Source organism: Rhynchophorus ferrugineus, unplaced genomic scaffold, assembly GCF_030347505.1.
Source record: "Rhynchophorus ferrugineus isolate W39M unplaced genomic scaffold, kcgeb_rfMv2 rfM7, whole genome shotgun sequence".
Taxonomy (NCBI): domain Eukaryota; kingdom Metazoa; phylum Arthropoda; class Insecta; order Coleoptera; family Curculionidae; genus Rhynchophorus; species Rhynchophorus ferrugineus.
The window spans coordinates 28,590,429-28,616,754 of record NW_027472586.1 but is presented as its reverse complement, the minus strand read 5'-3'; the positions used below and the strand labels follow the sequence as shown (position 1 = coordinate 28,616,754).

The following is a 26,326-nucleotide window of genomic DNA, read 5'->3' as shown; positions in this document are numbered from 1 at the left end:
TCTTGAAATGGTATACTGACTCCGGCACAAAATGGGGAAATAGTATCCTAGAAACATTCCATCAATCGCATTTTAAGATGTATTGACTCGAAAAAAAAACGCCATAGAGAATGAAATAATGATGAAGTGAAGGAATATTTGCTAAGATCCAGTTGTATTGTGCTTATTGTTGTTTTATTTGATTTATTCTTGAATTTGAATAATGTTCTGAAGTTTCGACAACTTCATTAAATTATCCACGTTCAGAAATGATATTCTAACGCTCTAACCTATTATTTTAGTGAACATGCAAAAAATTAATTTAAAAACCTTTTTGTATTTTTAATATTATAAAAATTCACTACTCTTAATCGACGATCTTTTGCCACCTTTCTGGTAGATTTTTTTTAATTGAAGTTATTGATATTATTTTTACTTGACGCATCAAAATTTAACAAGCATTCACGGCTTTATTAGTACAAAGTTTGCACACGATTTTTCACGATTATTATACAGACACTTTATAAATCGAAATCATAAATTCGTAATAACCAATGAATAATATAAAATTAGAAGTATAACTAAGTATAAAATATAATGTAAAATTCGTCTCTCTAGATCATTTAATAATATTTGCAATACATTTATCACAAATCCTGATATCTTAAAATTTTGTTTATTGTCTTATTATGTTTAATATAATTAATATTATATAATAAGCTAATGTTAATCGGAAATAGTATTTTAAACACCTGTCTCCTCGATGTTGAATTTTAATATATTCAATTTCTATTATATACTACTTAATATATTATACTACTATATAGGTATTGGTAAAAAGTCTTCACTAATGTTTTGAGATTTGAGATCAAACCATTATTCCAAATAGTTTACATACACTACAAATTACAAGATAAAATATACTCTTTCTTACTCTTACTACAGGGTATTTTTAATGCCCCTTTTATTTAAGTAATAAAATACACCCAAAATATCCACATAACGCACATTATTATTTGACGCCAAACCGACAATAGGGCTATATTCTTTCTAGTACACAGGATGCTAGTCCTATTAAGAGGTTATACATACCACCTTGTCGCCCTAAATAACATTTTAAAAACAAAATTTATTTACATTACCTTTTCTCTGAAATAAACTAGGCGAAACTACTTAGCACTACTTCGTTTGAGATTTCTGGGCACAAAACTGCTGACTAGGTGCTTTTTATGAGCCTCCTATGAAGCTAACTTTACATCATTAAGAGACTTCACAGAGTTTGGAAGAAAATGGTAATAATGCCTATCAAAGTCAAAGCTATAGGGATGCATTCATCTAAATTTCTCTGCGTCATTTTCGGCCACTCCTAAATATCTATGTGGTTTGGCCCTTTTATTATGTAACACAACGCCTTTTCTATTAATCGATTCTGTCATTGTTTAATCATCTGAATCAATAGAATTACTTGATAGTGGAGACTCGAATTATTGCATTGGAAAATTTCGATCAGCTCATATTGAAAATTTATTTCCAATCCTACCGAACACTTAGCATCAGCTTCCTTGCTGTCCAATTTCTCGAGACTTCAACATTGATATGATTCGCACATTACTGCCATGTGTTTCGTTTCAGCGGCCACTCAAAAATGGAAACCCAATAGCTATATTTCCAATAGCTATATTGTGTAAACAGTTCAAAAGTAATTTATTATCGATGTTAGTTCCGTAGCAATCTCATGATCATTTTCAAATGATTAGCCGTCCAAGGCGAGCTTAATCTTTAATATCAAAATTTCCAGAGTGAAAACTAGCAAACCAATTGTGACACTAGCATTCATTTAAGCCATAAACTTCACGTATTTGTCGATGAGCTTAGATTACATTTTTCCCTTCTCAAAAGTTAAAACTAAATTCGACAAAAACGACCTTGCAGAATCTCCATTTTAAAAGCACAATCACTTTTGACTGAGTAAACCAATATCACTCTTTTCACTTGGAATTTCTATAAACTATTACCTTTCACACGCTCTATAGTATGGCTTCAATGAATAAATTACTACAGATATGCAACTTTAAATCCATTATTAGAAAAACACAAAATTACTTTTCCTTGACCTAAGAAAAAATATAAATAATTTATACCGGCAGAAATATCAGTAGCTTCGGAGCGTTTAGAAATGTCCCGGAAAATAAGCTATAAAAGTTATTTATCGAATCTTCTTTTCTACAAAACAGCTTGAATATCTCTTTTAAATGTCTTAATGCTCCCAATTTATGTACAATTTAATCCAATAAAGAGCGGAAAAAAATATAAGGTAGCGATGCTATTAACACAAAAGGACACTTAAATTTAGCCATAATTGTATATTAACAAAAAAATCTATTCTTAATAGTGTTGCATCGCCAGTGGTTGAATTAAATTGAATGTTATAATAATAGTGTTAAAAAACACAAGGTATCTCAAAGAAAATGTTTATTTCATTGATTAATTAAAAAGAATAAGTGGTCCGGATACGGATTAAATCAAAATTGGCTGGAACCAATTTGTCACCTGTCTTGGTGATTTATATATTTTGATTTGATTATTGCCCAAAAAGTTTTGCCTTCATCATCAAATAGTTGCCTTTCCTCTACATAATGCTCTGAATTCATTGTTCTGAATATACCCGTTCGCTTAAAAACGTAATAAGCGATAATTCTTTGTGCCAACATATTCCAATATAGTAATAAATATGATTACTTTAGTCAAATGAAAGAAATTCTGATGTTTGTACGTTGGATTCGTTGCACTCCATCAGTCGCACTTACAACACATTTCCAATGTGTTTAAATAAACACAGTGCCAATATTAAATGATATGTGGATGATACTTGTGATCGACAGGATAATGGACAGGATATTAGTTTAAGGTGAAGGAAGTACGGTAGCGCTGTGGAAGTGGTATTGTTACCAGGGGGTAGATACAAGAAAAGAAAGCGAGACGTCGTCGTGGTGGTCTTTTTTAGCCGGGAACCACATGGTACCAATCCATCGGCGTTCCCAACCTTTGAACTTGGTATAGATGAATGCGTGGTGGTCTAAAGTGTCGTAGCGATCGCTACACGTAGACACTAGTGTTTTGAAAAACAATAGACAACACTGGCTCGAGCCTCGAATGAATTTAACACATTATTTCGCACCTGCACACAGCTAACCGCAGGAACAATGCCTGAAGAAGTTTAATCATTATTAGTGGAACATGTTCACCTTCCAAACTTTCTCAATGTGAGGGCCAGTATATAGAATCGAAAGTAGAGTAAAAACTAAAATATCCATTGGTAATATGCCTCCACATTTATCTACATAATTTTGGCGTCAGCCAAATCGATATATCATCAAATAGTTGTCTTTCATCTACATAATGCTCTGAATCCATTGTTCTGAATATCCCCGTTCGCTTAAAAACGTAATAACCGATAATTCTTTGTGCCAACATATTCCAATATAGTAATAAATATGATTACTTTAGTCAAATGAAAGAAATTCTGATATTTGTACGTTGGATTCGTTGCACTCCATTAGCTGGACTTAAAACACATTTCCACAAAGATAAAAAAATATTTGCCCAACATTCAATTTCTGATTTACATCTAAAAGGCCCCCTGAACCTTTAATTCTTGAGCCAATTTTGGATTGTCTGACGATGGATGACCTTATATCGCCTGGATGCCGTCCCTTAAAACATTTTAACCCATTTTTCATGAAAAGGAATACTTATCGTATAATTCCTCTGGATCCCCAGCGGCAGCATACCTGGGAACGAATTGGCTGATAACCTCGGCGAAGATGCGATTATAAATAATTAACAAACTACTATCTCTACCTACTATCTCTTTAAAAAAGAGAGATGCACAAATAAGATTAAAAATACTGCTGATTGGTCAGTGCCAATTTACACATTCCTTCCTAATAGATCGAATTGTGAGCTTCATTTTATTTGTTTGTTTATATGAATATTTGTTTTGTTTTGATATTAGTTATGTAAATTGTGCCGTTGATCTTATTTATTTACTTTTAAATTCTAAACATTGTAACTGTTAATAAATTGTTGCCTTATTGTTAAGGGTTTCCTTAGAACACGCAACATACTGAAGAGTTTTAGTCCCTTGGTTTTCGTTATGTAGTAATGTATCACATTGTATATAAGAGAAGTATTTTATAGTGACACTACAGTAATAGACCAACTATTTTTAGCAGTAATTGACTTTTTAATAGTGAGTAAGCATACATTTTAAGTATATTTTCAAGTGAAATTAAAAAAATCAACAATAATTAATTATAATTTTTTAGATATTTATTAATGTTTAAAGTTTTTAATTCGTAATGTATTCGTGTTTAAACATATAAAAGAAAGTAAATGTGATACAAAAAATTTCCCTCAAATTACCGCTGTTTGAATAAACGAGAGATGTTTTTCTAATTTTTTGACATTTCCGAACTTTTTGAAGATATCAAAAATACCATTTGTACGATAAAAGAATGTATAGAGAAGGCTGACGTCTCCAAAAAGTAGTTTCGAGAAAATCGCTTTTAAGGTTTCGTTTTTAGATGTCACCTCACTAAAATGGTTATATCATGGAAAATATTTTATGCCTTGAAAAATTCTCTTAAGGGTTTAAGTTTTAAAAATATGCAAAAAACGATTTTTCCAAATTTCTAGACTAAAATATCCCTTTACTATCCTAGCGTCAGGTCTAGAAACCACCCGGTTTATATATCAGGCAACGTATATCGGTCAAATTTAAATAGAGATTCGCCAAAAATGATAATGCATCAAAATTAAATTTCCATTTAACCGGCTTAAGAGTTAATACCAGCATAATTACATTTCGCGTGGGTGTCATGAATTCTGCACCTCTGCTCTGAAAATGACCGATTAATAGCTTCATCAGTGTACTGTTATTATCGCGGCTTGATATACAATCTGCCATTCACCACCTGTTTCCATTTTCTCTTTGAGCTTTCGGGGCATTATAATTAACAATGACTTCAGCAGGCCATACCGTAAAGCGACAGAATTCCCATTATAACTCAAAATTGTTAATATAAACATCAACAAAAATATTAGGAGATTTTTTGTTTTATTTTTACGCGTATATTGTGATCGAAAATTAGTAGATTTTTAAAATACGTATTTTTTTATTTCTCAATTCTAGAGTTCATTTTCAAATTTCTATTTCCTATCAGATTTTAGGATGTCTGTCTGTCTGTTCTCTAAGTCTCCCACTCAAAAGGTCGATTTCGCCGCGTAAGATTATGAGGAATTCGTCCACCTCTCATTCGATAGATATGTCCTAATTATTGTAATCTGCGCTTCTGAATTTATTCTTCGATTCTGTACTGATTGTTGCATCTTAAAAGTATAACTCCATTTCTAATATGATCTCGAAGATAAACTTGTAGGATTTGCCCTAAGCATCACATTTGAAAAACCTCAAGCTTACAGATGTCAGACTGTAACAGTGTCCAAAGCGAAAGATTGGCAAGATAAACGTTCTAAAAAGACAGATTTTAGTACTAATTGTAATATTTCACCCAAACGCAACATCTTAGAAAAGCAAAGGTTCCTGCAGCTTGGCCGATTCTACTTATTACCTCAGCTACAAATTTGCATTTGAACTTCAGCATTTGTTTGGGTAACGTTGAGATTTATAGCAGCGGGCGATGCGATTAATTGTTCGAACACTCACTACTATTTTGTGGAAGGAATTCTCACGGGAACCGAAAGCACTGGTTGAATAAAAACTTGTTTATTGCCATATTAAATAATATATGGATGACGTATGCGGTCGACAGGGTCATGGACAGGATATTAGGTTAAGGTAAAGGAAGTACGGTAGCGCTATGGAAGTGGTACTGTTACAAGGGGGTAGATAAAAGAAAGAAAGCGAGACGACAACCTTTGAACTTGGTGTAGGTGAATGCGTGGTTGAAAAACAATAGACAACACTAGCTCGAGCCTCGAATGAATTTAACACATTATTTCGCACCTGCACACAGCTAACCGCAAGAACCAAGCCTGAAGAAGTTTAATCATTTTTAGTGAAACATGTTCCAAATGTAATGGCCAGTGCATACAGTCGAAAGTAGAGTGAAAACTAAAATATCCATTGGTAAAATGTCTCCACGTTTATCTATATAATTTTGGCGTCAACCAAATCGATATATCTACTTTTCATATACTCCTTAACAAGTTGAAATCTTCTTAAGGTTGAAAATAAAACAAGTTTGCCATAGCAGCTTCTTCATATCTGTGAAAGGTTTGTTGATATCTCATCATTAAATATCTTGAATGTCTGAAAATCTAACATGTATTTCATGAAATATCTCATGTTTCGCTAAACCAGTTGTTAGAAGACCACCACGTCAAGCCACTTTAATGCGAAATTTATCACCGTTATTATAGTGAGTTATTAATCTCTATATATCTCTCTTAAAATAGTTCTTTTGCTATAGATTTTATTTACTTAGCCTGTTATATATAATAATAACTTAAAGGTTCAATAATTATTATTTCAGAAACTTTTGTTTTTCCAGTTTATCAATATATTAATACTAGTCGTTGCTGACTAACTTACAACTTATCTCTAGAGTGGCTTCAAACTAGGTACTTATCTAGGAAGGTCCAATGGCCGTTACTTTCAAATAAAATAAAAGTTAGTAGCACTTTTCAGTATTTTTACCACTTAGTACACTTCACTACACAACTACACCAGATCACACAGCTTAGTTCTCCTAACCTGAGTCTGCGTCCTAGTTCAGTATGGTCCAAGAGCTACAGCACTTTTGGTGTTTACATGAGAGTAGAGTCTTTCTTCATGTCTTGTTGCGAATCTCTTAATTTCCTCTATGAAAGTTGGTGTATTGGTGTAAATAATTGTTCCTATAGCATCTGTGGTGCATCCACAATACTTTTCAGTGCTTTATTCTGAAATAATAGTGTTATGTTGATATTACTTCTCGCAGAAAATCCCCATAACTGCAGTTAATAAGTACATACGGGCTTTAGTACCTGCTTGTACGGCAACAACTTATTATTTATTTAGTTAGTTAGTTATCTAAAATTTCTTTTTAATGCAATTCCAGCGAAGTTTTGCGTTAAGTTTCATCCCAAGGTACTTAAGATTGTTACTATGTGGCACAACAGTATTATTCAAATTTGGTATATGAAGAGTTTAGTTGTAGGTAAATTCAATATGCACCGGTTTACTCTCGTTGACTTTTATTCTAAATCCGTTTTATCTGGATTCATTCATTTATATTATTACTAGCGTGTTGAAATTTTATGGTTGCTTCTTTACTATTACCTCCAATAGTAACACCATATCATCAGCAAATGCAGCTATAGTAACATTTTCTGTTTATAGTATGTTTATAGTATATGTTTATAGTGTGTATAGAGTATGTAAAGGGCAAGACACAAAAAATTGCCTTGCTTCATTGTTAAGTAAGCTTATTCTTGTTTAACTCTAAGCATCCGAGTTAAAATTGAAAAATGAAATTTATTATTAATTAAATGAAATTATATCTTATACATAATCTATACATATCATATCTTATACATAAAATATAATTCTGCCACTCATAAGCATCTATGACATAATTACGCTGGTTATTGTATCTTATGCCATGTTTCTTCTCAAAGATAAGAAACTGTATACGGTGATATATCTATATAAGTTTAGTGATACATTTATATCGTAAAAATAAATCCGCGTAATTTTAACTAAAAAACAATTTATTATCTATTGCAAATAAATATAATAATTTATGGAATTTATTAGTAACTTACCTAATTAATTAATATTTATATTCCTCATTTCAACACATAATTTTGAAAAAAAGTAATTTCGGTTTTCCCTTATAGATGACTAAGTGGCATATTTATAGTAATACTTATTCTATGTATAAAACCTAATCCTTAACAAAAATTTATTCCATAAAACATCACAACATATTATTTTCATCATATTTTGATTTTTTTTTTAAATCGATAAAACTCTTGAAAACATCGAGGCAGACTGACATCGCAACAGAACTAAACACACACCACAAAAGGATTTTAAGCCATTTGCATAAAACTGGATACCAAAAGAAGCTCAATAAGTAGCGTTCACGTGAATTAATAGTACTAAATTGAATGGATAGAGTTTCCATTTGTGAATCCCTACCGAAGCTAAATGAAATCGAACCAATTTTGAAACGAATTTGGAGTAATGAAAAATGAATCATGTACTGTAATAATATAGAAAAAAGATCGTGGTTAAATTCCGAAGAAGATTCACAAATTAATGCAAAATAATTTTCACGAAAAGGAAGGTGATACTCGAACCTAGATAAGCCATTAATCCATCTTAGTACTCTATCAGCAGGCAAGCAGGCGATTATAAGAATTAATCTTCCTTCACTATGCACATATATTTAGAATTTCAGACAAATTGAGAAATATTGGTACCCTAAAATTATTCTATTGTATCAACTGATTTCGATTATTGTTTCATTCAGACTCTGCATAACTCTTCGCACTGGCTTCAAGTAAACAAAAAAGGAAACTTAATGACCCAGTTGTGCGCTTAAAAATTTTAAAAATGCTACAATGACGGAATAATGGTTTTAATACCAAAATGTACCAAAAATACCAAAATTCGTTTAATTTATTTGAGGTTTTTACTACCATCATTCGGTTTCGTAAACAATCATTGACACAATTTTTGGACACGTTTTTAATTGTTAAATCTAACTCGTAAATTATATGATTAGATTTGTTTCTTAATATGACAAATATATGCATTTAGATTATTTAAATAAGCATGAAATAATTCTAAGATACCAAGGAAACTATACAATACATGACGCCTAACAATAACTTTCTTTTGTTGTATGCCCTGTAGCTATATTGATGGCTAAAACAATTAATTATTTAAGCTGAGTTCTGCTTGGCGTAGGTTATGGTTTGATTTACTCAAGTTCCATTTTTTGCATTTTTTTGTGACAGTAGTTTACTATTTACACAATTAACACTAGTTGGGTACTGGTGATACCGAGAGGAAGATTAAAACTGTACATAATCTAACCTACGAAATAAATAGCATGTGTATATTGTAATTAATATAATTCATTAATTAACAATAATAACGCCCCCAACTTACCCATTAAATAATCCATTAAAAATTAATTTGACCTTTATTATCTGATATATATATATATATATATATATATATATATATATATATATATATATATATATATATATTCCCAATTTTCTAGATATATATGTTCCACATCGCTCATCATTGCAATTCTTTTCTCATATTTTTGTTTGATGCCTACATTACTTCCAATTCCAAAATAGATACACGCTTAAATAACAATACATATAGGCAATCAAACTTCTTTTTCCTCTACCAGTATCTTCTTTTACCCAAATAGCAGAGCTATTGTGTAAATATTTGTATTTTGTATATTTTTCTTTGTAAAGCCAATTTGTTTGTCATTAGTTAGATATTTAACAGGTAACTCTGGCAGGAAGATGGAAGCTTGAGTAAAACCATATCAGGAAATAATCAGACGGGTATAAAAGATAGATAGCTTTTATACAGGAATATCATTTTTGGGTGTCCAAAATTTATGCAAAATTTTAATTTGCCCCGATTAGCACTATAAGCTATTAATAAGAGGTAAAGTCAGCAGCTGATTGACAAAAACGGAACATTATATGGAAGAACAACACGTTATCATTATTAAAGAGTCATCTAAACTAATGAATGAACGCTGACGGCTTGAATTCGCATCTTTCGTAGGAAACATGATTCGAATATTGCGTTAACTTCGTCAACTATCAAAGAAAATAATTAAAAAATCCAAAACTTTTTGCAGTCATAAGATTATTTTCTTTCGTTGATTGAAAATTGGTCCCCTAGATCACATGATTTAACACTACTTGATTTCTTTTGAAATCCAAGAAGTAATCCAACAAATCTGCGGATGGTTATTGGAAAAGGATATTCAATGCTGTATGAAAATCTCGATAAAAAATCCTGCAACTGTCAGCAAAACCGTGAAGGCCATTCGCTCAATTACTATGTTGTTCCATGCATACATAACCCCTGAGTATTTTATTTGCATACATTTTGGGACACTCAATATATGTGTATGAATTATTTTGCTTGTTCTAAATTATATTATGTTTATTTCAGAAGAACCCATTACATGTTACAACCAAGGTTAATTTTTAAGAAAGAAAATATTTTACTCTTAACCCAATAAATCTCTGTTTTAATTCATTCAACATTAGTGTCAATTTTTTAAATTCTGAAGAACATTGGATGTTTTGGTGTTCTAACAGGTCAATTGAAGTCTCACCGGCCTGACACATAGATGGCGCTACTAGAATTAAATCCATATGTTTTTTAGTTAGCCCTAACCCTCAAAAGATGCGTGTATAAATTTGACAGTTGTCGAATTGCTAGTTTGTGCATTATAGCATTTTAAGTGAAGCAACTTTTGTTATTGTGAAAAAAATTGATAAAAAGGAATTTCGCGTGTTGATAAAATATTGTTTTTTGACCGGAAAAAATACAATTGAACCGAAAACTTGGCTTGATGCCGAGTTTCCGGACACTGCCCCAGGAAAATCCACCATCAAGGAAGGGTTGAAATTGAATGAAACAGCAGACACTCTAAAGATATCTACTGAACGTGTACATCATATCATTCACGAATATTTGGATAGGAGAAAGCTCTGTGCAAAGTGGGTGCCGCGCGAGCTCACTTTTGATCAAAAACAATGATGAGTTGATAATTGGGAGCAGTGTTTGAAGATGATCAAGCGTAATAAATCCGAATTTTTACATCGATATGTGACAATGAATGAAACATGGCATCATCATTTCACTCCGAAGTTCAATCGACAGTCATCCGAGTGGACTGCACACGATGAACCAGCTCCGAAGCATAGGAAAACGCAACAGTCGGCTGGCAAGGTTATGGCGTCTGTATTTTGGGATGCGAATGGAATAATTTTCATTGACTACCTTAAAAAAAGAAGGACCATCAACAGCGACTATTACATAGCCTTATTGAAACCTTTGAAGGACGGAGTCGCCGAAAAAATGGCCGGATTTGAAGAAAAAGAAAGTGCTGCTTCACGAAGACAATGCACCGTATCACAAGTCAATGAAAACGATCGCAAAATTCCATGAATTAGGCTTCCTCATTCACCGTATTCTCCAGGTCTCTCACCCAGAGACTATTTCCTGTTCTCAAATCTCAAAAGAATGTTCGCTGGGAAGAAATTTTCGTCGAATGAAGAGGTGATCGCCGAAACTTAGGCCTATTTTGAAGCAAAGGACAAATCGTATTACAAAAATGGTATCGAGGAGTTGGAGGGTCGCTATAATCAGTGTATCACCGTAGAAGGGAATTCTGTTGAATAAAAAAAATTATTTTGCCAAAAAAATGTGTTTTACTATGGTAGGCCGGCGACTCAATTGACCCATTATTCTATTTAAATATTTTTCTTTAGCTATTAAAATATTAAAATTGAAATATTGAAAGTTGTCCATTTATATTCAAATAACTGATCATAATAGTAATGGTAAGTGTCTCTATAAATTATAGTTTTCATGCAAAATTTGTAAATGAATCTGAATTTATTCGTATATCTTATATTATCAAAATTTAATTATTAATAATGTTCTAAAGTTTTCTTTTAGATACAATTATTTTTGGTACTTCTTGTTTAATATTGTTTTTTATTTTAAAAATTGCTTTAACCATAACCAATGATGTTTTCATTTTATTTCGTTCCAATATATTTTTACTCTTATTCTTTTTTGTTCTTCCCTATATGTAAGAATTTAATCGTGTAAAAAAATGTATTTTCTTTATTTTATCAATGTATTTCTAATGAGTTCTAAATGAATCTCAATTTTATGCATTTCTATTATTTAGTATTAGTTTTTAATTATTTTTACTATATCTATTTCAGATTTCATTATATCAAAACTTATTTATGTTTTACTTCTTCCATTTATTTTAAGCTTTCCATCCTGTGTATTCTTATTCCAAAAATTAAAATTAATTTAGGGAAAAAGTAATTTTGGTTATACATAATAAAATTATTAAGTGACATTATCTCTAGTAATACTTTTTCAATGAAGCCATACTATAGCGCGTTCGAAAAGTGGCAATCCACAGAATATCTGATTGTATATCGGATTATTTTCGTCATGCTTTTCGCTTCCAAAGAGACCTTTTTTTCATGTATGATCATAGTCAGATTAGGAAAAATAACTATTTGATTATACAACGAAAATCTATAGAAATTTAACAGAAAAACAACGTACATAATTTACCGCGTTAAAATTTTAAGAATTTTAATTGACTCTATTACTTGATCCAATAAATGTGACCCGTTTAAGAAGCGGAAACCGTAAGAGCCCCACTTTACAAGAATTAAAATGTTAATTGGATTTTACACGACCCCATAACGATTTCACCTCTCGTTTCATTTAACTTTCCAAACAGATTCTGTTCAGAATCGCTCGTACACTGCTCCCCAGAATTTACAATATTGTGGTGAAAATCCGATGTGAGGGAGAGAACGAGAGGGGACAGCGTTATTCATACATAAGGGTTTGGCGAAACTTGACGATAATTTATACAGTGAACTTTTAGTTCCTTTTATCAATTTTTTATTGCAGCCGTTTCCTCTATAGCTCTTTTCCTGTTAGAAGTACCTCAGTTTCATTTCCAAACTGTTCTCAAGGGACCTTTTTCTACCTTGAAAGTATGGGGAAGACCTGAGTGCAGAAAACTTGAATAACCTATAAAAAATTTATGATTTTTTTATAGTACGTGTTAAAAGTGTGATGCCCTCCATAAAGTCATGAAATCCCAGATATTGGACGACTTTGCTTCAACTTACCACTATACACTGATATTTCATGAAAGGTAGAAATGTGTTCAACTATCGACTAAAAACAGTCGAAAGAGTCGATAGTCGCAAAACAGTCGAAACAGTCGATAGTCAAAAAACAAGCGACTGAAAATAGTAATAATTATCTTCAGTCAAATGCACGGTTCGACTTTATTTTAATTCGTTATGTCAGACGAAGATGTACGAACCCTTTCCTGTATAAATTATGAGAGAGGAAAGGACGGAGATAATTGCTTGGAGCACTTAATTTTTTATGTGCTTATATTTTCCAATGGTAGCATAAGCGAGACGGAGATATACATATTCCTTCACGTACTAACTTTAAAAAAGAAACGGAAAAAAGTAATTACTCAAAATATTAATATGCGGTTAGTAATTTCACTTCAAACGAAGTAGAATTACTTTTATATTTGAATGTTTTGTGGATCTATCGAATGGCATAATAGCCGCACAAATGTTTTATCGTATTTTAATATGTTAATTGCTAGTTTTCAAATAATATGCTATAATAAATATAGACAATACAAGAGAACTTAACCTAAAAACTAACAAAAATTATACATACACCTAATCATAGAATTTTTTTTTAATTCATGACATTATTGAAAATGATCCCACAATAATAAATAATAATAGAAATATCTTTTTTATCGAGAAAGTAATCGAAATATTACCTATTATTGTCATAAAAAAAGTCAAAAGTATTTTACTATTTATCATTCACAATTTTAATCTTTTTACACTATTACATTAACATTCTTGAAAAATATCGTTCCAAAATGCTGTTATATTAATATCCTACCAAACCCATAAAACTATATATATTACATATAAATTTATATAAGCATAAATTGGGTACGTTTTTGTCAAGGTCGCGTCTAGGACGACAGAGCCAAGACGTTAAAAAGCAGTCGAATGAAACTAGTAGAACCAAAAATTTTAACTAAAAGTACACGACGGAGGCAGTCCATAATAGATAGTAACAAAATCAGTCGAACCGAAAATAGCGACTGAAACAGTCAATAGTAAAAACTAGTCAATTACAAACAGTCGATAGTCGATTTCAGTCGATAGTTCCCAACACTAGCAAATTTTTTTTTAATTTTCTCAGGAAAATAATGCTGGATATGTAATGTAATATATGTATGATTACCAATATATTTTTTCTTGTAAAAAATAGGGGCTTAAGATATTTTACGTATTTATTATTAGCTATATTCGAGGCTATTTTACTTTAGTTTTCTGTAGTCACCTGATAGGAACTCTGTTGATTTGATTTAACGCACTTTATATATTTATTGTACTCAGTACAAAAATTGAATTAGTTTAGGTTGTTCAGTTGTCGAAGACATTTTCTTAAACATTTTTTGTTTCTTCTCCAGAAATCGTGATTCTATCCTCAGTTATAAAAACAAAAGATTCTCTATTCAGTAATGGATGGTGAAAAAACTGTATGTGAAGTACTAGTTTGATCAGCGATGTTTAATGGTGAAAATGCAAAGTATCAATGTAAACAACTATTAAATTTGTTAATTTTGTAATGTCTCTATACAAAATAAGACTGCCATTTCGAATTATTTATTTATTCAGTGTATAAGCTCGAACCATAAAACGGCCAAAATCTTATCTTAGATATTCATTGCCTTCATTGTTTGGTTTGATCCGCCGCCGAAGCTCATCCCTTAATGATAAAAACGTATGATGATGTTGTTCAGTCATTTTTTTGCCTGAAACTGGTTAGGGAAATCTTGTTATAAATACATGGTGGCGGAAACCCGCAGGAGTAAGCGAGTTGGGATGGTTATGTGAAGACTGTGACTCTGGGCTACCCACTAAACCCCACCTTAACAGCTGATCCCATAACACTAACTGATACTTCTAACCCGTAACCGGTAACATCGCTAAAAGACACGAGGGCCAGGCAAGGACACTGCATCGTTATCACACAATGTAGCTCGCAGTATGTGAGTTAATCGCTCGAGGGCGAAGGTCGAGACAATTGGGAATAAAAGAGTAAAAGAGCAAGACGAGATAGTCAGCTACGATAGAACAAGTCCGCGAAGAGCCGGATGAGTTATTGGCATGAAATATCGGCCAGCTCGGTAATATATCTATTATCCCAGAGACGAAGAGTAGAGGAATATCTCGAGTAGAACTCGGATATAAAATCGTGAACTTGAGAGGCATCTGGTTCTCTATGAATTTGGTTATTCCTAACGAACCAGGGGTACTGACAATTGTCCTGAGAATTTAGTTCTGAACAATTTGAAGGCGTTCCACCTGACTAGATGAGACTTACTTAAGATAGACACTGGAGACATATAAAACGACTGATCGAACCAGCATCTCGTAAAGGGGAGATTTTATTGATAGAGGAAGACTCCTGGTCTAGTTGATGAGCGGGCACATTAGATTGACAATACTTCCTGGAGAAACCTTTGAATCTGGGAATTCCACCTAAACTTCCGATCGAAGAGAAGACCGAGATTCTTCTTCTGACCACGGAATTTGGGCATTCTAGATTTAAAAACTCGAAATACTCGATGTGAAAACGGTTCTTGCAGAAGAAGATGACCTGGATTTTCTGTGGGTTTACTTGCAACCTCCAGAGATGTAACCATTGGACCGTCTGATCGAGTTATTTCTGGAGTCTGCAGTGGATATGCGGTGCTACTTTTGAGGAAGCAAAATAAGTAGTATCGTCTGCCTAAAAAGCTGCCTCAACTTGTAGTCTCCTAGGGATATCTATAAGGAAAAGATTAAATAAAGCGGGTGTCAGCGGGACCTTATGGAACGATCGTCTTGATAGAAATGATTGATTAGGTCATTGGGTAGACCAATGGCCAAACCCAATGCATTTCGCCACTAAGATTCCGTGGCAAACCTTGTCAAAGGCTATGGTTAGATCCAAGAGGACCGCGAAGCCTTACAGGTCGGTTAAAATCACAGTTAATTTTCGCAGCCAGCCGATAGGCCTGACGAATGGCTAAGTGTTTGGCTCATCTGGAATGATATTGTTTGCCTTCATAAAATCGTTAAGAGCATAGAGCATATAAACAGCATATATATATATATATATATATATATATATATATATATATATATATATATTCCTCTTACGAAAAAATGATAAATAATAATAAATAATAATCCATACCATACCTTCAGAATATAAATTAATGCATATATTGTTATAAATGTTATTTATGCTTTATATTAAAGTATGAACATGAATTAAAGCGTTTTCCTTATTTTACAGTTAACATACTCGTTCTTGGTAATATTTCTTTATTTAATATTATTTTTATAATTATTAATACAAAAAGGTTTTAGCGTTCACTAATATAGATATTTCATGAACAAATAACCCAATGCAAGATAATAAAATTTTACAGACTTTTTCCTCAAACATTTCTAATTTATTATAGAAAACAATGTGAAATAGATATTATCGCAACTGTATTTCTTAGTTTTATTCAGAGAGATGACACATTTGAGTTCGTGCGCAATCACTGAATACTATTCAATCTTATACAAACCTTACTTGAGACTGTTCGAACTTTAAATTGGCTTTAGTTTGTGAGACATTTACATGACGCTGTCGTGACATTTTCAGAGAGGAATTCACAAGATGGTTCCGGAAACCGCCCGTTCGGCCAACCTTTATGTTTGGGACCACAATTGGACGAGGAGAATCAAAACATTGACACACCCTCAAAATCGGCCCCTCTTACTCCCACCAGATCAAAATCCACCCTAACCAGTTCCAAGAGATCTCTCAATAAGACCAACAAGAAATAGGACATTTTCTCTGTTATTTTATTTTTCTAAAACCAAATCTAGTTCAATTCGCACGTTTTGTTTATCCTTTAGAGAAAAGTAGGAAATTATTTTGTCGAAAGTCATGTCTTATCGGACTATAAGCGTGAGGAAAATTTTAGGAAAATTTTTTTTGATTGTTAATATTATCTGACTGTGATAAATAAATATCCTTAAAAAAATATTTCTCTTGTTCTGTCCCATACGAGTGTTGGAAACAGAAACGTGGCGTGTCTCTTGTAAGTTGGCGTGTTGGGGTGACTTTATAATGGTTTGCAGTGAATACTAATTGATCATCGTCGTAGGTATTATCATTTTTTCCAACCTAAAATTCATACATATCATGTGATATCATCTCATCATCAGTTTTCTTTGCAATTGCGACGTTAGTCCACCAGGAATCAAGTCTACTATATTTAAAATATGCTAAACAGCATTGATTAAAAATAACAATGAATTTAGGATATTAATATATATAATTTATTTGTTTTATATAACTTAAGAACTTATATATAGAGATTTCCAGTGGTTCAATATACAGGTAATAATCATAAAAACCCCAGATCGAGAAAATCACTTACGCCTTCCCCATTAAGTTTTTTATTGTTTCATTTTTCTTAATTGCTTTACCTCTGCTTGATTTGCTTGATAAGAAGATTGCTGTGTAGCTAGAGAAAGAATTAGAATAGAGCACATATTACTTCGTCCGCCATTTTACAATACAGGATGACACCATTTCACGATTTGTTATGACCACCATATACCATTTATGATGTCAAATCATTTGAAATCGGTGATCATCCAGTATGCAGTTTATCGCGGCTTCCGCTTCTGTTGTTTGGAAACAAACGAGTAGCGTTTTGTTAGCGAATGACTGACTGACTATTCCAATTCTCTTTCAATGTTGTTTCGTTTAGGAAGTAGCCTGAAGATACCGTCTTCACGTTCAGGGATATTTTGCCCCGTATTCGGAAGCCAGAGCGTTGGTCTGTACCTTTTTAGATTCTGTGAATATGTCAAAGACGATTTAAAAAATATATACACCATTACTAAAAAATCGTTTTTACTCGGTTTAGATAAAGAAAATATGTGTTGTATATGAATCTGAGTTCGAGTCCGAATTAATAGCAGCGAACAGTAACATATAGCTAACTTTTACCAATTAAATTTGAGACAATGGTTCGTCCTAATGGACCGAAGTTTGAGCAGCAGCGCGGTGACGGCGAGATTACTTTAAAACTCGGTGCTATTCTAGATAAACAGAAATCAGAAGTGGGAGCGTCTATACGAAACTGGATTAAGGGAACACGGAGTGGTATAGAGATAAGGCCTTAATAGTTTTGCACAATTATATTTTAAAACAATGCTCATTTTAGACCAAACAAAAGTTGGTTCGGTTAGATTTTGTATGGCTTAAACCGCGATCTTTGCAATCTAAGTAAATTGACAGTATTCTTAGTTCTTAGGCTATTGTTACTTGTTAATCGTTATATTTATTAAATGCAAAACGTGGTAAGTGGTAAGTATCAAAGAAAAAACTACAGAAAACCATATATGAAAAATGGTAAATATCCAAATATTTAAAATTATCATAAATATTTACATGATGTACCTAAAATTGGGTTATATCTAAAATACGAAAGAAAAGATACAAGCTGTAGTAATTGTTTTAAAATGATGCTACAACTTATAAAGAGAGGAGGATAAAATCCTTATTAGATATGCTTAGTACAATCTTAATTATAAATTAATTTATTACTACATTTCATTTGTACTTGGATTAATTGACAAGCAAGACGAGTGCGAGAAGATGCATCAATATGTATTCCTCAATTATAAAATTATAATAACCTAAGCTATAGTTTACAAGAAAGGTATACACTTTATATAAGTTCGTATGGTTTGATTCGCCTCGATACCGCAATCTATGAAAAAGAGAATACAACTGAGTTGGAGAATGGCATCACTAACAATATGTAACAATAAGCATTCCACAATTAACATGAAGAAATAAAAATAAGAAGAATAAAATATGAAATGGTCCAAGCGACAGGATGGTCCTCTTACTATTGCGATTGTCGCGGGTTCGAATTCTGCTTGGGCATAGTTGTAAACTTATATTTGTGATTCTACAAAAAGGAACAATGCAAAATCTGGCAAGGAAAATGATCCCAATCAAGTCAGTAACCAGGTTGAGTAAGACCGGATGTCTTCTGGGATCATCTCTAAGTTGATCACTTGCCGGTCGGTCGGATGATGATGCCGAGGACCGTGGTTCAGAACCCATGTTAAACAGTAGATAGCGCAGATCAGTTACAGCACATCACATTCAAAAAAATACAAAGAGTGTTGAATTACGCAAAACTTAGGGTTTCAAAAGATTATCCGTTATTGAAAATAATGAAGAAACGTGAACAACTCTTTCAAATGAGCTAACAAAAAACAGTATCCCAACTTATCTGCTGCATGTGATTTGCAACTAGTTATCTAAACGAGAATAACTACTTGTAGATCATCGATGATATTCGTGTGTGATGTAATGAGCCATAGAAACATATCTAGCAAATCACAGAATAGAAAGAAAATCGTTCATCAAGAAAATAGCATTTCAGAGAAAATTAAAACTTGAAGATTTACAACCGAGTTGTTGAAGCTATGACCTTCGAATGATACAGAAATATCTTGCAATGGTACAGGATACCAATCAACATAAAATAATCTGTAAAGTTTGCATGTAAGAATAGTGGAATGGAAACCATGTCTAGAATATGAAGACTTCTCATATGGTAGCACATTCAGTAAAAATGCCAAATATAAAAGTAAAAGTATAAAGACCTAATGAAGACTCGCTAAGATATGGTTATGAATATGCACCTCTCCTTCTGATTTTGTCGATACAAGATGCTTCTGACCCAAGCTAAATCTCTGAAGTAAGATGAGATCCAATTGCCAAATGGCACGAAAAATAGGAAACTTTTTCATTAACCATTCCTGGTTTGGAACTATTTTCATAGACATAAAATAGAACAGTCATCAAGTTATGTCTGTTTCCTGTGAGTAGGTCGATATTTTGCTAATGTGAACATGGCATAGAGAGCGAATAGTTCCAGAGGCGCAAATACAGGTTGTAATTATATCAAAAAGGATGAAGGGATGCAGTTGCGAATATGGGTTAGAAACTATTACAACAGAGAAAGATACACAGAAAATGAGACAGGCAAAGTATATAATGGATGTATGAGAAAAAGACTTAAGAAGTGTTACCTACCAGTAGTTGAAAACTCTTTTTAAAGACATAAAGTTAGTAAAAATTGCAAAAATTTTCCATCTAAATAATACTAAATTAGCGTTATTATTTAAAATATCTCTAATTATTGATTATTATAATTATTAGCACAACATAGGGGGGCTGGCCATGGAAAAAATATCGATATTTCGTTATATCGATATTTACAAAAATATCGATATTTTCAAATATATCGATATATCGGAGGAAAAATCGATATTTCGATATTTTTATTGCAGTAAGTATAAAAAGTATCAATATAATACAAAAAAATATATCGATATTTTTAAGAAAAAATAAAAATCGTGAAATATTAGCCTAAAAATAGGTACCAAACTATATGCATATATCGATATTTCGAAATTTTTTCTGCATCCCTAACAAAACAGTTTCCTTTTATGATCGATACTTGAGACTCAGATTATCATAAACCACACATTATCTAGAGAAACCCCCCCGAAACAATTAGATCAATAGGAACATTATTTTTAGCTTTCACAGAATGCTAATTTTGCATGAGCGTTTGTGTTGACCCGTCTGTCTTTTATTTCATTTACATTTTTACCAACGGTAACTCTATATTTTGACGGAAGGATTTCCAGCAAGATCTGAAAATTAGTTTCCTTTCCCGTCGATAATATCGGGTTACCCTCACTCGATGTTGAATTAATTTAGATGATATTGTAATTTTGTTTCGACAATATAGCTCCACACTCGCCCAGAAGGCAAAAGCTTAACCTGCGGATGAAGAGTTTGTCGCTAGACTCGCCCGAAAGTACCGAACACGTACAAAGAAGACAGAGACACGGTGCCAATGCAGCTAGCGATCCCCATTCCAATCACAGCTCGTCATCCAAGATTCAGTGTATGATGGATTACTGCTTGTACCTGTTTTTATATGTCTTGTCTGGCGTAATACCATCTACCCATAGTTTAATGTAAAGATATAGATCATTTGAACTGAAACTACACAGCTTGTTCCAAATATGTCCTGTTATGTGTATCAAAAAGGTAAATTAAGAAGAAACGCATATCTCATAATCAAATGCGTTCATCAAAACTGTTTCAAAATGTGTAATCAATTACATAACTGGTCAATTGAAAAGTCCCCGGCCTGACACATACTAGAATTAAATCCATATGTTTTTTACTTAACCCTAACCCCCAAAAGATGCGTGTATAAATTTGACAGCTGTCGGATCATTAGTTTGTGAATTATAGCATATTGAGTGAAGCAACTTTTGTTATTGTGAAAAAAATGGATAAAAAGAATTTCGCGTGTTGACAAAATATTGCTTTTTGCAGGGAAAAATACAGTTGAAGCAGAAACTTGGCTTGATGCCGAGTTTTCGGACACTGCCCCAAGAAAATCAACCATGAAGGAGTGGTATGTTAAGTTTAGACGTGATGAAATGAGTACCGAAGACGGTGAACGCAGTGAACGCCCAAAAGAGGTTGTTACCGACGAAAACATTTTAAAAAATCCACAAAATGAGTTTGTATGGCCGTAAATTGAAACCAAATCAAATAGCAGACACTTTAAAGATATCAATTGAACGTGTACATTATATTATTCACGAACATTTGGGTAGGAGAATGCTCTGTGCAAAGTGCCACGCGAGCTCACTTTTGACCAAAAACAACGACGAGTTGATAATTCGGAGCAGTGTTTGAAGATGATCAAGCGTAATAAACCCGAGTGTTTGCGACGATATGTGACAACAGATGAAACATGGCTCATCGACAACCATCCGAGTGGACTGCACACGATGAACCCGCCCCAAAGCGTGGGAAAATGCAATAATCGGCTGACAATGTTATGGCGTTTGTATTTTGGCATGCGCATGGAATAATTTTCATTGACTACCTTAAAAAAGGAATCATCAATAGCGACTATTACATAGCATTATTGGACCGTTTGAAGGACAAAATCACCCAAAAACCGCCACATTTGTAGAAAAAATAAAGTGCTGCTTCACCAAGACAATTCACCGTCAAACACCGTGTCACAAGTCAGTGAAAACGATGGCAAAAATCCATGAACTGGGCTTCGAATTGCTTCTTCATCCAACGTATTCTCCAGATCTGCCCACCAGCGAATATTTTCAGTTCTCAGATCTCAAAAGAATGCTCGATGGGAAGAAATTTTCATTGAATAAACAGGTGATCGCCGAAACTGAGGCCTATTTTGAATCAAAAGACAAATCGTACTACAAAAATGGTATCGAAAAGTTAGAGGGTCGCTATAATCTCCCCTGAAGGGAATTTTATTGAATAAAAAACTAATTTTGCCAAAAAAATGTGTTTTACTATGGTAGGCCGGGGGCTTTTCAGTTGACTTGTTAGTTTAACCCCAATAATTTAATTTAAGTGATCTGATTGAAGCAAGAAATAGGTACGAAACATTTTAGTTTCCGTAATTGACGCAAACGCAAAATCCTGATGGAGATACCGAACTAACTCACCTAACTAGAATTACAATGTTTATACAAGGTTTCTCGAAAGAAAGTTTGGTTTACTGTGTCAACAAAACAAGCCTGGCTCTTGGAAATTCGGAGGCTATAGAGCGTTTCTCAGTAGCAAAGTGTTCTATGTGTACCAAATATCAGAAAACGGTAATTTGGAGAATGTATCCCATTGAAAATTCTACAATATTTGAAATTTTCTCGACCTCACACTTTAAACACGGTTTAAACAGACCGATAAAATACAGAATAAATCTAAACCCGGGTTGTCTATAGAAGGTATAAAACGTAGAATGTGTTATCATATATTCGTGACGACCCGACACTATCTAAAAGTGTTTTAAATACGTCCTGTGTTTTTTTATATTGATCTGTTCAATTAGAATAGGCCAAAGGTAATAGCATCTATCATCTGTTAAAAGCATCTCTTCCTCTGCAAAAAGTAGGTTTCCATTCCGATTAAAGCTATTCTGTATATATCAGGAATTCTCAATCACATCCTAAAACAGGTATCCTGCATGTTGTAGGCTTTCTTAGAGCGCTATCTACACATTTTTTAATCAGCGCCATGTGTTCATTTTATCATTTATCAAAAATGTATCCACTTGACGAAGGAAGCTTCCCCATAAAGACAACCCTAGAATTCCTTTCAATGTTCTTTAATTGCAGGACCTTCGACACTCACAAATCAACATAATCCTATAATTGTAACAGCATCAAAGATTCCAGCTGATTATTTAGGCTGTAGAAAAAATCATTATACCACATTGTGTACGTAGACCTAAAGTTGCAATCCTACAAAACGGGATACCCGTCAGAAGCTTGACAACTATAGACTTTCATTTGACACCAGATATGATCTAAAACATCAGAAGAAATAAAATTCTAGTCTAGTTGTTAGTTGATAATAGCCATTTTTTATAATTTTTCAAAATATGAGACAAGATCAATTTTGAAAAAAATCTATTTAATTATTTTAACAAGTTCCAGTGTTATTTGGTATGCTGATTCCGATAACATATCCAAAAAAAACTTTAAAATGTGTATTATTACGTAATGAAAATACCTATGTTTCGTTGCTGTTGCAACATACATTCTACATAACGGAAATTTCATATCTTAATAAAATTTTACAAAAAATTAACTAATGTTATGTGTAGATTATCTGCATGGCTCTTGACCAACAAAAAGATTGACAAAGTTTCCATGCTTTACATATGAATGATACATCGGAGCAAGAGATTAACAGTGAATCAGAAAACAATGACTCATGAAACAAACAATGACGAAAAAACACCTGGTATTGGAATAAGCTGTGTAGAATAAGTTTAAGTTGTAACACATGGGCTGAAAAGTGCCGGGCATAAGAAATAAAACGCGTTTTTCTTCTTAAAAATTGACTTTACTCATCAACGTAACCTCCATCATGAGCCACACAATAATTCCAGCGTCGCTCTAACATTTCAATATCACTTTTGTAGAACGATTTATCTTTTGCCTGAAAATAGGCGTCCCCACTTGCTGTTCACTCAGATGATCGTTTTGATTCTAGAGTGAAGTGATGAATCCACCTTTCAACCATTGTTACATATCAATTCAAAAATGCTGGTTTGTTACCTTGAAACATGGCCAAATACTGCTCAGAATGATCAACACGTTTTTGTTATTAGCCAACAATGAGCAGACGCGGCACTCACTTTTAACAGAGCAATCTCATAGTTAAATGTTCTTGCAATATAACACCAGCACATTCTTTTGATATCTTACTTACGCAACTTCACTTTTCGATCATTCAAAATGATTTTGTGGATTTTTTTATGTTACCACCTAATTTGGACGTCCACTGTGTTCTGCACGTTTGAAGCCAGCAAACCAACGATTTATGGTTGTTTCTGATAGAGCAGAGTCCTTATAACACTTTTCAAAACATTGCTTCCCTTGAACGGTTTTTTCCATCAAGAAGCAGTGTAAAATTAAAATACGCCATTTTTTCGATCTATTCTTTTGAAAATAACAAGAGTAGTGTCATTATTAGTACAATAACTCAGAAAGTATAAAGCCCGGGGCTTTTTAGCCGATGTGTTATGTGTATATAAAATGATCTATAGTGCATTTATAATAAATAAAACCAAAAAAAAATTAATGGGAACCTTTTGCAGCCTCTCTTCTATTTGCCAATGTCAGTAAATGTTTCTGCACGAACCGCCTGTCCTTTTTGTTTATTTCACATTTGTTAAACTAACGTTTTATTCAGCCATCAAAGTCGTTTTTTCGACCACGTGTAATATTAACTGCATGTTTCACAGTTGCATCAACGATACCTCCACGGTCACTACCCAATCCCCAAGTACGAAAAGATCTGAAAGCCCAGTCAAGTATGCATCTTTCGGTTTTTCTTGTTTAATAAAAAAAAATTTGTTCGAGTTTGCAGCAGGATGATATCAGCGTGATCATTAGGTTTTACGCTATGCCGCGCCTGCTGGAAGCTCGTTAATATTTGTTTCTGTCTCTGTCTCTCTATCTGCTGCACGACACTTTTGTTTAACGCGTCAAAACATATTCCGTCGTTCATTATAACGGTGTCTCGAACTAATTGGTGTACTAATAATACGAAATAATGTTACAGCCCCATCCAGTCCAGTGCATAACAGGCGATTGTTGTCGGCGAAAAACATACGAATGTCATCAGTAGAATTGCCGGATGAAAATGACAAAAGCCCATCTTCTGCCAGTACATCTCCATGTCCAAGTCCAGTAGGAAAGGTAAAGAGTAACGAAAGAGAACAAATCATACAAGTTCGGAAAATTCGACGGTCAAACTATAACTATTGGGGTCAGAGGCAGCGCGTGGTTCATCACTTTGGGGGTGCACAGTTTGGCTTTGACATAAAAGAAAATTCTAATCTAAATAAAATAATTGAACAAAAATATTATCAAATGTAATATATTTTAACATTATAGTACATTTAATACATATATTATCGAAGGACTTAAAACTACAATTAAGAACACAGGTATAATAGTTTGTAGGTTAGATATGTTTTGTTTACATAGAACTCTTTTCCACACTACCCATGAGTTTCTAGGAGAGTTTTTTTTATGTAGTGATATCCCCCTGGAGGCCTGATCCACTTAATTAACAATTGTAAATCTGAGGAACGTATTTTACTTTCTTTCGGGAATATATTTACCTTTTTACGTTTGGTTCTTGAGTTCTTGTTTATTTCGATGGTGTATTTACTTGGCATCACTGTATTTTATTTCTTCTACTACTATCAGTGTACACCATTCTTTTCTTTATAAAATATTTTAAAGTTAGTATTCATTCTCTGCTCATACGTTCTAACCTAATACTCATGTTTAATTTTAAACAGTTACAATCATATCTGTGCGCACAAAACTCTCAAGCCCTACAATACCATTTTCTACAGTTATATTCAATTCATTATATGCATACCTTTAGTTGTTTCCACTCTCATTACTCTGTCATAGGAATTTCCAGCATTGCACAGCATTATCACACATCATGAAAGTTTTCTTCAGTCACTTTCACTTTCCGCCTCCTGTCCAATTCAATCACTAAACTGTTAATTTCTAATCTGTCTGAAACATGTTCACAATTCCACCATTTATCAATTACTTCCTCTGTATGTCTCATAGAGGCTTTGATTGTCATCCAAACCAAAGGTGTTATGGTTGACAATGCTTCCTTCCACATATCCAAACAGTTTTTGATGGAATATCCTTCTCGACCAGCAATACATCTGCAATTAATTATTAATAAATATAATGACCAAGA

General features: G+C 33.1%; 1 protein-coding gene across 1 annotated transcript in view; it reads left to right on the top strand.

The window, feature by feature from the left end:
• Stacl (SH3 and cysteine-rich domain-containing protein) overlaps positions 1 to 26,326 on the top strand; it is a 455,842-nt gene that overhangs the window by 418,517 nt on the left and 10,999 nt on the right. The window contains exons 29-32 of the mRNA XM_076410623.1: positions 17,694 to 17,762; positions 20,769 to 20,927; positions 24,834 to 24,902; positions 25,154 to 25,290. Of these exons, the coding sequence (XP_076266738.1) occupies positions 17,694 to 17,762; positions 20,769 to 20,927; positions 24,834 to 24,902; positions 25,154 to 25,290 (434 nt within the window). The remainder of the gene's footprint in view (positions 1 to 17,693; positions 17,763 to 20,768; positions 20,928 to 24,833; positions 24,903 to 25,153; positions 25,291 to 26,326) is intronic.